Source organism: Carya illinoinensis, chromosome 16, assembly GCF_018687715.1.
Source record: "Carya illinoinensis cultivar Pawnee chromosome 16, C.illinoinensisPawnee_v1, whole genome shotgun sequence".
In the NCBI taxonomy this organism is placed as follows: Eukaryota; Viridiplantae; Streptophyta; class Magnoliopsida; order Fagales; family Juglandaceae; genus Carya; species Carya illinoinensis.
The window spans coordinates 28,238,774-28,254,034 of NC_056767.1; the positions used below are offsets into that span (position 1 = coordinate 28,238,774).

Sequence of the window (15,261 nt, forward strand, 5' to 3'; positions counted from 1 at the left end):
AAGCAGCAGGAGCATTAGCTAGCCCAAACGGCATCACCTTAAATTCATAGTGTCCATACCTCGACCTGAAGGCAGTTTTCGGCACATCCTGCTCTCTGATTCTCAGCTGGTAGTATCCCGACCTCAGATCAATTTTAGAGAACACCGCTGCCCCCTGAAGTTGGTCAAATAAATCATCTATCCGCGGGAGAGGATATTTATTTTTGATGGTCACCTTGTTCAACTCCCTATAGTCAATGCACATACGAAGGGTTCCATCTTTCTTTTTAACAAATAAAACTGGAGCACCCCACGGCGACGTACTAGGCTGAATAAACCCCTTCTCTACTAATTCTTGCAACTGAGTCTTCAACTCTTTCAATTCAGCCGGTGCCATGCGGTAAGGAGCCTTATGCACAGGAGCCGCTCCAGGTTCCAAGTCTATAACAAACTCCATCTCTCACTAGGGGGGTAGTCCGGGCAAGTCATCCACAAACACATCGGGGAACTCCTCCACAACTGGAATGTCTGCCAAGGACTTCTTCTCAGACGGCGTGGACACCATCTGGACCAAGAATGCATCCGCTCCCCATGCAATCTCTCTTCTTGCCTGTATCGCCGATATAATCATCGGCTTTTCTTTTAATCTACTCCCCGCAAATTCCAGACAATCACCATCCGGAAGCTGAAAGCTAATTGTCCGACTTCTGCAATTAATAGTCGCAGAATATCGGTATAGCCAATCCATCCCGAGGATGATATCGAAACCCAACAGCTTGAATACCACCAGATCAGCGTCCAAAAACCTTCCCTCAAAATTTAACGGGCATCCCAAAGCAACCTTGGAACACCACACCATCTCGCCGTCGGGTAGCGCCACTACCATAGCCTTCGGCAACGGTTCCGTGACCAAGTTACACACCCGAGCAAAAGTGGAAGACACAAACGATCGTGAAGCACCAGAATCAAACAAAGTACAAGCATAAAACTCATACAACCGGACTCTTCCTGAACCAAACACACAACCCATGAAATCCAAAAAAAACAACGAAGAAACCAAATACACCAAAAATAAATCCAACTTAAAAGATTAAATTAATCCATACCTGTGATTACTCCAGCATCATGGGTCGCTGGTGCCTCATCGTCCACCTCTCCGGGCGTGACAGCATAAACCCGGGCTTGCACTGCTTGTCTCGGGTTGGTTCTTCCACCGTGTCTACCTCCACGGCTTCCTTGAGCTCTAACGGGACAATCCCGAGCAATATGCCCCACTTGGCCGCACCGATAACACTGGGGTCCGCTACTCGTCCGACACTCGCCCTCATGAGCTCTATTACAAACTCCACAAACAGGCATACGTCCTCCCATGCGAACACTGGAGGATGCTTGAGATCGGGTTCCAGTTCGCTGAACAAACTTCTGAGGCGAACCCGAGCTGCTTCCTTCACCAGAAAAACTTCGCCTCTTTTGCCCTGAAGGGGAGCCCAAACTCAGATTATTTTCCCTCTCTATAAGGGTGGCCACATCCACTAACTCCTGAAAAGTGGATATCCGATGGCTGACCACCAAACGGCGTATATCAGGACGTAGTCCCTCCTGAAAACGCTCAGCTCGCAGCTCCTCTGTGGCAACAAGATGAGGAGCAAACCGCTCAAGTTCTATGAACCTCCGGGCGTATTGTTCCACTGTTGCGCCCCCTTGGACCAGATTAGAGAATTCTCTTGCCTTTTGCTTCCTTACCGATGCGGGAAAGAAGCGGTCATTGAATTCTTTCTTGAAACGCTGCCAGGTCACCGCAGCGAAAGATCCCAATTCAGATTCCAGCATCACCCTCCTGGTATCCCACCAATCAGAAGCGATACCCTGCAAAAGATAGCTGGCGTAGAGTACTTGCTGAGCTTCAGTGCATCCACACACCTCAAAGGTTTTCTCCAGATCCTTGATCCATTTTCCAGCCTGAAGAGGATCCTCATTTCCAGTAAAGTGTGGGGTCCGATGCGCTAGGAAGCGCTCATAGGTGCATCCGGCTTGCACCATGCTACTGGACCCTCCTGGATACATCCAAGGTCCTCCCTGATATGGCCAGGGACCTCCTGGTTGTGGCCAATACACTCCCTGTGGCGGACAAGGCTCTCCTGACGGTGGATAGGGCCCTCCTGATGGTGGCCAAGGACCCCCTTGTGGTGGCCAAGGTCCTTGTGGTGGCCAAGGCCCTGCCTGTTGTGGCCTAATATTCTGTTGCATGAACTCCGTCATCTGCCGAATTGCTTCGGCTATGGAGTCCTCCCTGGATGTATTGTCTTGCGGTTCCTGAGTATTTTTCCTTGGTCTACCTGGTCTCCCCATATTCCTGTCCCAATACCACTCTTGACCCTCCTTTAAGAAAACAAATAAAACCATCATAAAACCAACAAAACAAAACAGCACCACGCAACAAGAAACAAAAGAAACCCGCATGCCAAAACATAACTAAATAAAACAAGCAAACAAACATAAACAAATAAAACAAATAAAACAACTATACTTAACATAATTTTAAAACACAACTTTAAAAACATTCTGGTACTACCTACGGGACTTGTGGTTTTACCCAGAGCCAAACCGCTCTGATACCACCTGTGACGCCCCCAAAATCCCCACGCCCGAACACGGGGAAATTGAGACGTCCGGATGGTGACACCCCGGGTCACCATCCCATCGAAGGGTGCCGAGTGTGTGCAAGGCAGCAATTGTGTACAGAGAGACACGCAGCGGATAAGAAAGTCATAACTAAGTACCAGAATTTTTCTTAACGTAATACAAGCTGTTTAAAACATACATAGATAAAATATTACAAAACACAAATTCAGTTTTAAACAAATAAAAAGATAACATCAGCAACCCGGCGGAGCCGCATCCTCGGGCTCAGCCTCTTCCTCCTCCTCCTCAACTCCTGCACCAAAAGCTACGGAACCACAAATGGTTCCGCAGGTAAGTAAAACCCCAAACACTACCAGATAAAAACACATATAACTCAAACAAGATGCATGAAACATGCCCAATGCACAAAGCCCAAAATCACCAGTTTTCCACACACGCCAAAAACCCATATGACCCAAAAACATATCCTTTCCGAAAAACATGCCAAAAGTCACATTTGGCCCAATATCTCACAGTAAGTCCATCCGGCCCAATATCTCACCAGAAGTCCATCTGGCCCACGCCAAAAGTCACATTTGGCCTCATAAACCATTATCCAATTTTTAACCGTATGCACCATGACCTCCCCTAGGAGTCATCCGCACACCCTGGCTCCAGTGTCACACCGCAGAGTACCACCACGCATGTGACACCTAACAAGCGATGCCCAGTTCCGCGCCCCGCGCGTGCGTAGCCAAGCATCCTCTAGCCCTCGCCAGCGAAGGGCCACGGAGTCGGTGTGTAGGGCGATGCCCGGTTCCATGCCCGGCACGTTCGTAGCCAAGCATCCCCTAGTCCCGCTCCCGTCATCTCTCTCGATAACTCAGGGGACATCACTCAGTTTATTCCGCTCCCGAGTGACCAGAGGAGCTCCACCGAGATAATAACCCATCCCGGCTTGGGCTCGTGATACACACGCACCCGTAAAACCAGCCACGCCAATACACAGGCTTTTCACACAAACCCACAAACACACGTGCATGCACCATGAAATGCCAAATCAATGCATATTAAAATAATCCAACAATATAAATCAATAAAACAAGTAACTCCGTCCTCCATCCATCCGACCCCCGAAACTCCTCGGACTCAGTCCGGAATCAACAACCAACAACAGATATTTATGGAATGAGCAATATATATTAAAATCTGAAAATAGGGTTTGGAAAATACTTACAGCGCTATACGGCAATTTTAGAAAACAAGCGGCGTTGCAAGCGGCGGAAAAACAGCAACGTCACAGTGAAAATTCACTGTGGCCGTGGGTCCGAAAAACCCACTTTTGAACGGGGACAAACTAGGACACGGGATTGATAGGGAATGATCTAGAGGTGGTTGTGAAGCTATAGGAAGTGACGGACGGCCGTGGGTGGCGGCGGAATGGCCGGAAATGGCCGAAAATGGCAAATCGGAAAACAAGCTCGTGGGAGCTGCTCCGGTGGTCGATGGAGGCCGGAAATGGGTGGGTTAGGACGGCAAGGGACCGGTGATGAAGTGGTGAAGAAATGGTGGCCGGAGGTGGAGCGACGGCAGCGGATCGGAGTGAAAACCGTGGGTGCTTGTTGGGCTTTTTCCGGCCAAATGGCCGGCCGGTTGGGGGTGGGTTTTGGAGGGAAGGTAGACCGGAAGGAGAGGAAGAGAATGGGACCGGTGGGAGGCCGAACGGTGGCCGGACGGCGGCGGTAGGGGCTGGGGAAGGCTGACGCCGGCGTGAGGGAGAGAGAGAGAAGAGAGAGAGTGCACGGGGGGGGGTCCGAGTCAGGGGAGAGAGGAGAGAGAAAAGAAAGAGAAAAAAAGAAAAAGAAGAAAAAAGAAAAGAAGGGAAAAAGAAAAAGGAAAAAGAGAAAAAGAAAAAAAGATGTGAAAAGAAATGAGGTCCAGTCCTCATTCCGGGAAAAGAAACAAACCGCCAAAAAGATTAAAACCACAAAAAAAACTAAAAGAAATAAAACACAACCTCAAATAAATTAAAATAAATTAAAAACCGACTTTAAAACCGCAGTTAAAATAAAATAAAATATCTGATATATTAATTAAAATAAAAACAATTATTTCAGCGAAAATACACTTAAAAGCGGGTCATCACAAAATAGAAATACAAACAGAATTTTTTATTTTTTTTTTGTTCATGATCATTGTAATTCTCAGCTATATTGCACAGGGCCAATAGAGAAAACATTGAAATTTTTGTGTTGTTGCTAATTGAATATTTCTGGATCTGCAGCAAGTTGAATCATCCACTATTTTTCTGAAACTTGTACTGCAATAGTCTCTATAAACTTGCTCCTATATGTTAAATATTTAATGGAATTAGAGAATGAATAAATTTGTAAATAATTAATTTACAAAAAAAGCAAAATAAAAAAATAATTAGTATGCTCCTATATGATATATATTTAATGAGATTAGAGAATGAATAAATGTGTAAATAATTAATTTACAAAAAAAGTAATATTGAGTTTAAATTTTTTTTTTGTATTTAAATTACAAAAAAAAAGTTATATTTTGTATTTAAATTACTCTTTACTTTAATTTATTTTATTATTGGGTTTAATTATTTTATTTTATTAATATTGAGCTTTAGTGTTTTTATTTAATTTTTATTTATTATTTTGTATTTAAATTACTCTTTACTTTAAATTATTTTATTATTGGGTTTAATTATTTTATTTTATTAATATTGAGCTGTAGTGTTTTTATTTAATTTTTATTGTACTTTTTTATCTTATTAGACTTATATTTTCGGATGGGCTCTGCTTTAATAGATTTTTCCTTTATTTTTGGGTCAAGCTCTTTCAGTTTTCGGGCCCAACCCGTGTACCTTAAGTCCAGGCCCCTTATTCCCTTAAACGGCGCCGCTTTGGTCCATGCCCCTTAGGGTTTCATTCTTTCTTCTTCCTCCTGCTGGCGCCGACCGCTTCTCCTCCATTATTATTTTTTCTTCCTCTGTTTTCTGTGTGTTGCTGCTGCTGCTTCTCTCCGGTTCTTCTTCCTCTCATTTTCGAGCAATCAGCCGTGCGCGCCCAACTACCCAACCTCCACCGAAAGCCACAGCAGCCCAGCAACGCCGCACAGCTCTCCACACGGCAACAAACATGCTTGTTGCAAGTTGCTCCATTCTTCTTCTTCGTCTGGTATGGTTTTTTTTCTCTCTCTGTCTTTGATTTTCTTCTTCTTCTAATACGAAACCTTGCCTTCTCTTCTTATCTATTGTTTTATTTTTCATTTCTTTTTTCTCCATTTGCAGGTCTGATGTGAGCCTCCATGCCTGCCTCGTTTTGTCTTCGTCGTTCCCTTATCATTTCCGAATGCAAGCTTGTGAAACTCCCTTTGTATTTCCACTTTTTCTTCCCCAAATTCGGCTGCCTTGAGTTCAGTTTTGCTCTATTTTTCAGCCCCTAAACCGTGAGCTTCATTTGATTTGCTTGGTTCTGGGCTGTGATTTTGAGCAACGTTTGCTCTGATTTTGAGCAACCAAACAGAGGCTTTGAGGAGGTGAGGCTGCGACGGTGAAAATGGGTCTGGGTGGAGGTGAAGCTTGGCTTCGGTCTAGGTTGAGCTTGGTGGCAGCAACTTTCGGTTTGCCTTTTGGTTTGAGTAGGCCACATGCCGCCACAAGCGTGAAGCTCTACAACGGAGCAACTACCAAGCGTATGATCTTGAACGGACAGCTTTGCACAAAAAAAAAATTAACACGGAAACGGAATTAGAAAGTACTGTTCATTACTGTAGCTATGTTATAGCCACTTATTATTATAGATAGATTTATACATTTATAATCATTTAAACTTTCTATTATATTCATTTACTTTCAACTATCTACACTTTTAATCATAGTCATATTTAATATAATTTTAAATAATAATTTAAATAGTTATGGAAATAAAAAAATTATTTATAAAAATATTATCATACCCACAAAACAATTATTTAAATTTTTGTTTAAAATAATCATTAGAGTAATAATTAAAAAAAATCAAAAAAAAATATTGAATGGTTAAATTTGTAAATATAAGAAAAAAATAATTAATAAAAAATAATACAGAAATATTATTTTAATATAATAGAGAAATAATAGAGAATGAGATATTAGAGGTTTTTGAAAAATGAGAAAAATTTGGATAATAATTTTCTAAAATATCATTTTTAGCTAAATTATACATAATTTTATGGAAAAATTAATATGAATGCCTTTATAAGATTACTTTTTTGTCATTTTTTCAAACTTGTCTGTTTTGCTTTTTGTTAGATTTTCATTTTTTTTTTCCCATCATTTACACCACTTATATGTTGCTATAAAATTAATTTTAAATATTATTTTTATAAATATTTTCTTCTAATCATTTAAACTTTGTATTATATTTATTTACTTCCAATTATCTACACTTTTTATCATAGTCATATTTATGATTGTTTTAAACAATAATTTTAAAAATAAATTAAATAATTATGGAAATATAAAGAATATAATTATAAAAATATTATCATACCCACAAAAATTTACTAAAATATTCACTAAAATAACAATTCAAAAAATAAGAAAAAATATTGAGTTGTTAAATTTGTACATATAAGTTAAAAATAATAAATAAAAAAATTAGAGAAATATTATTTTAATAGAATAGATAAAGAATACAGAATAAAATGTTACAGTTTTTTAAAAAATAAGTAAAATTTGGTAAAACTTACAAAACTTTTACGAAATCTCGTTTCTAGGTAAATTATAAATAAATTTATGGGAAACTTAATGTAAATGTTCTTATAAAATTACTTTTTTGTTATTCTGTCAAAATTTTTTTTTTTTTTTTTTGCCTTTTTTTTTTTTTTGCCTTTTTATTAGATAACTTAACTAATTTTTTTGCCTTTTTTTTCCCATAAACGTAATGTAAATGTTCTTATAATCATTTAAACTTTTTATTATATTTATTTACTTCTAATTATCTACAGTTTTTATTATACACATATTTATTATAATTTTAAAAATATTTTAAATATTTATGGAAATATAAAAAATTTATCATATCTAATTTTTTTTTAAATATTCAGTAAAGTAACATTTTAAAAAATAAGAAAAAATATTGAGTTCTTAAATTTATAAATAGAGGTAAAAAATTAATAATAAAACAATAATAGAGTAAAATAGATAAAGAATAATGAATGAAATGTTAGAGGTTTTAAAAAACTAAGTAAAATTTTCCAAAAAAAAATTTGGATAATTTCTTCTTTTGGTAAATTAAAGATAATTTTATGGGAAATCTAATTTTAATACTTTTATAATATTACTTTTCTGTTATTCTCTCAAATTTGTCTATTTTTTTTTTATCAGATTCTAGTTTTTTTCTTCATCATTTTGACCACCTATATATTAATATAAGATTGATTTCATATTTATTTTCTTCATTTTGTACATTTTGCTATTAAGTAAAATTGTTTTCCCTTATTCTTTTGACTTTTTAAAAGAATAGTTATAAAACTAAATATGAACTAAATTTATAAAACTAAATTTACTTGTAAAATGGGTGACTAAATTTATTCATGCTTTCCTTTTCCAATTGTAGTGCTATTTTTTTCTTTTTTCTTTTTTCTTTTTTACTTTTTATTTGTTTTAACACAGATGTAGTCAATTATTAGAGTAATCATTTATATTAATATTCAAAAAATCTTTGAAACATGAATAAACCTAATCTAAAACTCTTACACATAATAAAACAATGATATTGAGTAATATAAAGAAAAAAAAAATTGTAGATGTAGCTAAAAATACAAATATAATTTAATATACATATAAAATTGAATAATAAATATGAACATGACATTTCATTTATATATATGTCAATAATCCATAAAAATAGTCAATATGGTCAATTTATATAAAATAGAGTTTTAATATTGGTTCTTTTGGATTAATTTTCAACTTTACGATTGATGTACAAATAAACTCAAAATGAAAGAACAAGAATAGAAAACTACAAGGATGTTTAAATTTATAAAACTAAATTTACTTGCAGAATGGGTAACTAAATCTTTTCATGCTTTTCATTTCCAATTGTAGTGCTATTTTTGTCTTCTTTATGTTTTACTTTTTATTTGTTTCAACACAAATGTAATCAATTATTAGAGTAGTCATTTATTTCAATATTTAAAAAATCTTTGAAACATGAATAAACCCAATCTAAAACTCTTACATATAATAAAACAATGATATTAAGTAATATAAAGAAAAAAAAATTGTAGATGTAGCTAAAAATACAAATATAATTTAATATACATATAAAATTGAATAATAAATAAGAACATAACATTTCATTTTTATATATGCCAATAATCAATAAAAATAGTCAATATGGTCAATTTATATAAATATTAACATTGATTAGTTTAAATATGGTCAATTGTATTGAGTAATATAAAATAGAGTAAAAAATTTACATGTAACTTAAGAAAAATAGATTTTAAAATATATAAAAAATTCATACCAGCAAATGACAAGTTATCATTTTATTTGTGTACACAAAAAAATAAAAAAATAAGAACAAAACAAATTAAAATATACATATTTATTAAAAATACACATCAACAACCAACAAACTTATTTAGGAAAAAAAAATAAATTGCTGTAAAAAAATAAAATAAAACAAAATTGATTCAAGTTAGGAATAAATTGTTCAAATTTTTAAAGATATGTTATATTTTGTAAAAAAAAAAAAAAATCAAAGAAAGAAAAAATATATAAAAACATAACAATAAAAATAATGACTAAATTTGTTTATATTATTTAAAAATATAATAATAGAAAAAATTATATGCTTTAATTTTTTAAAAATTAATATTCTTCTTTCAACTAATAACGTCTTCTTCTTTTTTTAGTTTTAATTTCTTGTATTTTTTTTTTGTTAAAAATAGTGGCTATTTTGTCATAAAAAGGATTAAAATTCATCTAATAATATATTATATCGGCAACAAATATAATATTGGAATTCTCATTTTAAATAATATATATAATGTAATATACAAATATATAATATATAAATCTTATCTATATCTATATCTATAGTGATAATATAAGCGCGAATCCGCGATGTACAATGTTAGGAACAGTAGCTCTTTTTTTCACCTTTTTTTTTTTGTTTTTTCCGTCCAATATTTTTTTCCCATTTTACCCTTCACTTTATTTGGCAATTACGGCAGTTTACGTTTTAGTTTTACTTTGATGTATCTAAAGTTATTAAATTACTTTGTTTTGGTGATTTCATTTGTATAAATGAATTTTACATTATTTTACATCTTTAAACAAATATATTCTGATTAAAAAAATTCTAATATATTATTTGTTGTCAAAAATAGGAGCTATCTTGTCAACAAGACGATCAAAATTCAGATCACATTATAATCCTTTGGTAAGAAATTTGTAAGTGTTCATTTGTTTTATGAATATTAAATATTTATTTTTTGTTCAATTACATATTTAATCGTACATATTTCTTCAAAATAAAAAATAAAAAAATCTAATGTACTATTTGTTGTCAAAAATAAGGGCTTTCTTGTCAATAAAAAAAATCAAAATTCAAATCACATTACTCTTAAATATTTTTTATTTTACCTTTTGCTAAAATATTGCAAAAATCTATTTATCATATTTTGACTTTTATTTTTTAATAAACAAATGCTATGAAATTTTTAAAAATATAACAAATTTATTACATATTGGTATATCTTTCTTTTATGTAAAATCATTGTATATACAAAAATTAAATATGTATATACCATATTTAGACATTAAAAATTCTATAGTGATTTTAAAAATAATACCATATTTAGACATTGATTTCTATATAAATTTGAATTTATCAAGCTATAAAATTTATAGCTATAAATTCAAAAAAAAAATTTACGATCAATTCTTTAACTGTAAATATTTGTAAAATAAAACATTATAATTTTATATTATTTCTGATTTAAACTGTTTAGATTTTATTTTTATTAAATTTAACTATTTAAAATAAATGTATGAATTAAAAAAATTAAATTAAATACAAACTTAATATATAATATAAATTTTTATCACTTCTTTTATATAATTCATTAATTAAAAATTTCAAAAGAAATTCTTAAAAAAACATTTGAATGTTATCAGTTGTATCCCTCATCAAAATTAATTGCAACAAATTAAAACTTTTTCATCTCTTTAAAAATTTTAAATAAAAATATTTGTTTTTGAAAATAGATATTACATTTTCAAGTAAAAAATCTGAAGTTAACAAATATCGTGCTAGCTAAAGAAATTGTAAGTATTTTTTTCCTTATATACTACAAATTCTTTACTTTATTCAATTCATGCTTAAAACTATATCTTTACAAAAACATAAAAAATTTATTTACAAAAATTTATTATTTTGATTGTAACAATAAAACGTTAATTTTTTTGCTTAAAAAGTTTGATTAAATTTCAAATAAAATTTATCAGATTTATTTTAGTGGTTTCATTTCTATAAATGAAATTTACATTACTTTAGATTTTTAAAAAAATATATTCTTATTAAATAAATTCTAATGTATTATTTATGTTATTTCTGATTTAAACTGTTTAGATTTTATTTTAAATAATTTAACCATTTAAAATAAATGTATGAATTAAAAAAATTAAAATAAATACAAACTTAATATATAATATAAATTTTTATCACTTCTTTTATATAATTCATTAATTAAAAATTCCAAAAGAAATTCTTAAAAAAAATTTGAATGTCATTAACATTTTAAATTTGATATTATAATAACAAATGAGTATTCTTACTATTGCATATCAACTAAACATCAAGTTCTTACAATTTCGTTTATCAATTGTATTATTTTTGTGTTTACAAATAATTATTATGATATCTCTCATCAAAATTAATTGCAACAAATTAAAACATTTTCATCTCTTTAAAAATTTTAAAAAATATATTTATTCTTAAAAATAACATACATTTTTCTTTTTTAAAAATAGGGATTACATTTTCAAGTAAAAGATCTGAAGTCAACAAATATCCTGCTAGCTAAAGAAATTGTAAGTATTTTTTTCCCTTATATATTACAAATTATTTCATTTGTTCAATCCATGCTTAAAACTATATCTTTATTTAGCAAGTAATGTTTTATTCAATAAAGTATATAATATAAATAAATATATTTATTATACTTTCTTTTCTGTTCCAATTAATAAACTTTTTGAGAAAGTTAAATTGCATCATTATTTAAATATTTTACATTAGATTGTAATTATTGCTTGATGTACTTTTTATTTTATGTCAATTTAAAATTTTGAACTTATAATTTACTTTATTAACATATTGAATGATAAAATTTTATTATTTAATTTCAAAATCTTTACTTCAGGAAATAATTAAATAAAATTCGGCTTCAAAAACAATTAATAAAAAAAATGTCATCTAAAGATCTTCTACAAAACAAAAAAGATCAATTGCAACAAAGAACAACAAAAAGACATGCTCAGAAACAAGTTTCAAAAAGAAGTATGATTGATTTTCAAGATTCAATGCCATCTGATATTGATCAAATGATTACATCAATCGATGATACATCAGATGATCATCTCCAACCTAATAGCAATATTGAAAACTCTAATATTCAGCAATGTCATGGAAAGAGGTCCAGAATTTCTCGCCGTAATTTTAATATTCTTGGAATGACCTCCTCAGAAGAGCGTAGCATATGTCCAGATGTTCATATCCTTGGTAAAAATTCAGAAGAATCTACACAATTAAATATTTCATACAGTTCTTCTACTGGCTCAAGTTCTTCTGTAAATTTGTCGAGAGGAAAATCAACAAATACACCAACAGAGACAAGTCAACTTTCTGAACAACTTATGGTCCATCAGGTTTAGTAACTTTTATTTTTTCCCATAATATATTTTATTTATTTACTCTCTTTCAATAATTATTTTTTGTCTAAAATAGGCTCTTCCTGTTGATCAATCACAATCAAGTCCTCAAAAAAATCTGCGAACACATACTTTGGGTAAGAACTAAAAATAAAATCAATTATTTAATAACATTATATTTTATTCTTATTTATATTTAAAATATTGATTCAAAAAAAAATTATTTAATTATTTCTAATGAAATTTCTTATATTTGTTTTTCCTTTACCCCAACTCAATAGGCACATTACGTCGTCATAATGTTGTACATAGACAAATATTATAAAATGTTCCAATTGAAGCAAATTATTTACCAAATGTGCCACATTGTAAGCATTGCAAAGCGAAAAGATTCTTTCATGAAACAAACAGTTTCTGCTGTGCTGACGGATCAATCTCTTTGGTTACAAATGATGTTCCAGATCAACTCTATAATTTGTTTGTTTCAAATGCTGCTGAATCTACACAATTTCGAACATATGTTTGAACGTACAACAACAAATTTGCTTTCACATCTTTTGAAGTTAAATTTGACAGAAATTTATGTCGAAAAAACAGAGGAATATATACATTTCGAGCTCAAGGTCAAATTTATCACTATCTCCCTGATTTGATTCCTTCAGATGGTCAACCTTCTAATTTGCAGCTATATTCCTATGACATTGAACATGAATTTGAGAATCGCATTGTTGACTCAATCAGAATAGATCCTTCTATTATTGCCCAACTTATGGATCTCTTTCGTGTAAATCCATATTCAACATTTTTTTGATCTATTGGTGATTTACCAAATTTGGAATATCAAAAAATCTGTATAAAATCAGATCCTGGTTTAGATCAACGGGTGTTTAATGCCCCAACATCATCAGAAGTTGCAGCTATTTGGGTTGAAAATGATGATTCAGAACATTTAACACCTCGTGATATTTTCGTATTTAACCATATTGGCGGGAGTCATTTAGTTCAATATTATTTTGGATGTTATGATCCGCTTCAATATCCTTTACTGTTTCCTCTCGAAGATATTGGATGGCACCAAGGCATACAAAGAATTAACAAAAGAACTGCATCTATATCTACCAATAATTGCACAACTCAATTAATTGATCCTCATCAATCAACATCAGCAGAAGAATTACTCAGAAGAGAACAACAAGGTTAAATTTTCTATGCTATCTTTTTTATACAACTTATTATTAATATATTTGGTATGTATTTTTCTAAATAATTTTTTATTACTTTTGTAGTTTTAAAGAAAAAGAGAAAAGATCCCATTGTTTCTTGCCGTGAATATTACTGTTACAAGTTACAAATCAGAGAAAATATGAAATCTATTCTTCTAATCTCTGGCCGACTTCTTCAACAATTTGTTGTTGACATGTATGTCAAGATAGAGACTTCAAGGTTAGATTATTTTCGTTACAATCAACAACATATTCGATCTGAATTATATCAAGGCATTGTTGATAGCATTAATCTTGGAGAAACAAGCGCTTCAAGAATTGGCAAACGTATAATTTTGCCTTCATCTTTTATTGGAGGCCCAAGAGATATGCAAAAAAGATATTTAGAAGCAATGACTTTAGTTCAACGATATGGCAAACCAGATATTTTTTTGACAATGACATGCAATCTAAACTGGAAAGAGATCTCAACTCAATTGTTACCACATGAGGAAACCCAAAATCGACCTGACTTAATTGCTCAAATCTTTAGAGCAAAATTAGAAGATCTGAAGTATCAACTATTCAAACGAGAAATATTTGGAAAAATCTCAGCATATGTTTATGTTATTGAGCACCAAAAAAGAGGACTTCCACATGCCCATTTCCTAATTATATTGCGTCAAGATTGGAAATTATATGCACCAGAATCTTTTGATGAGATCCTATCTGCTGAATTACCTGACAAAGACAACAACTTACATCTCTATACAGCTGTTGTTAAGCATATGATGCATGGCCTGTGTGGAGTTCTAAATCCAACAAATGTATGCATGAAAAAAAATAGTTGTTGCAAAAATAATTACCCAAAACAGTTTGTCTCAAACACTGTTGTTGGAAATGATTGCTTCCCAATATATAAACGCTGCAACAATGGAAGAACAGCCAAAATCAGAGGACATGATTTAGATAATCGTTGGGTTGTTCCATATAACCCTTATTTACTTACAATGTTTGACTGTCATATTAATGTTGAGATATGTTCTACAATAAAAGCTGTCAAGTATCTCTACAAATACATTTATAAAGGCTATAATCGTGTTGCCTTTAATCTGGTTTCTGAACAAAGCACTCAACAGATTGATGAAATTGAGCGATTTCAATCAGCTCGATGGATTGCTCCACCAAAGGCTATGTGGAGAATATTTGGGTTTATTATCAATGAGGTTCATCCAGCAGTCTATAGCTTACATTTACATCTTAAAAATCAACACTAGGTTACTTTCCGTGCACATGAAAACTTAACTAATGTGATGAACTCTGACTTTTCAGCAAAATCAATGCTAACTGAATTTTTCGCAACAAATCAAGTTGATCAGAATGCCAGAAAATTGTTGTATAAAGAATTTCCTGAATTTTATGTTTGGAGCTAACAATACAAAATGTGGACTATTCGGAAAAAACAAGTTGTGATAGGTCGAATTGTTACAGCAAATCTTTTTGAAGGAGAAA

General features: G+C 31.8%; 1 protein-coding gene across 1 annotated transcript; it reads left to right on the forward strand.

Moving 5' to 3' along the window:
• The first annotated feature begins 13,910 nt into the window (after positions 1–13,910).
• On the forward strand, positions 13,911–15,026 carry LOC122298997. The gene has a single exon (XM_043108837.1). The coding sequence runs from the start codon at positions 13,911–13,913 to the stop codon at positions 15,024–15,026; it is 1,116 nt and encodes a 371-aa protein (XP_042964771.1).
• The last annotated feature ends 235 nt before the right edge of the window (positions 15,027–15,261 follow it).

Coding starts and splice junctions, on each gene's coding strand:
- LOC122298997 (XM_043108837.1), top strand. CDS start 13,911: ATGAAATCTATTCTTCTAATCTCTGGCCGACTTCTTCAACAATTTGTT.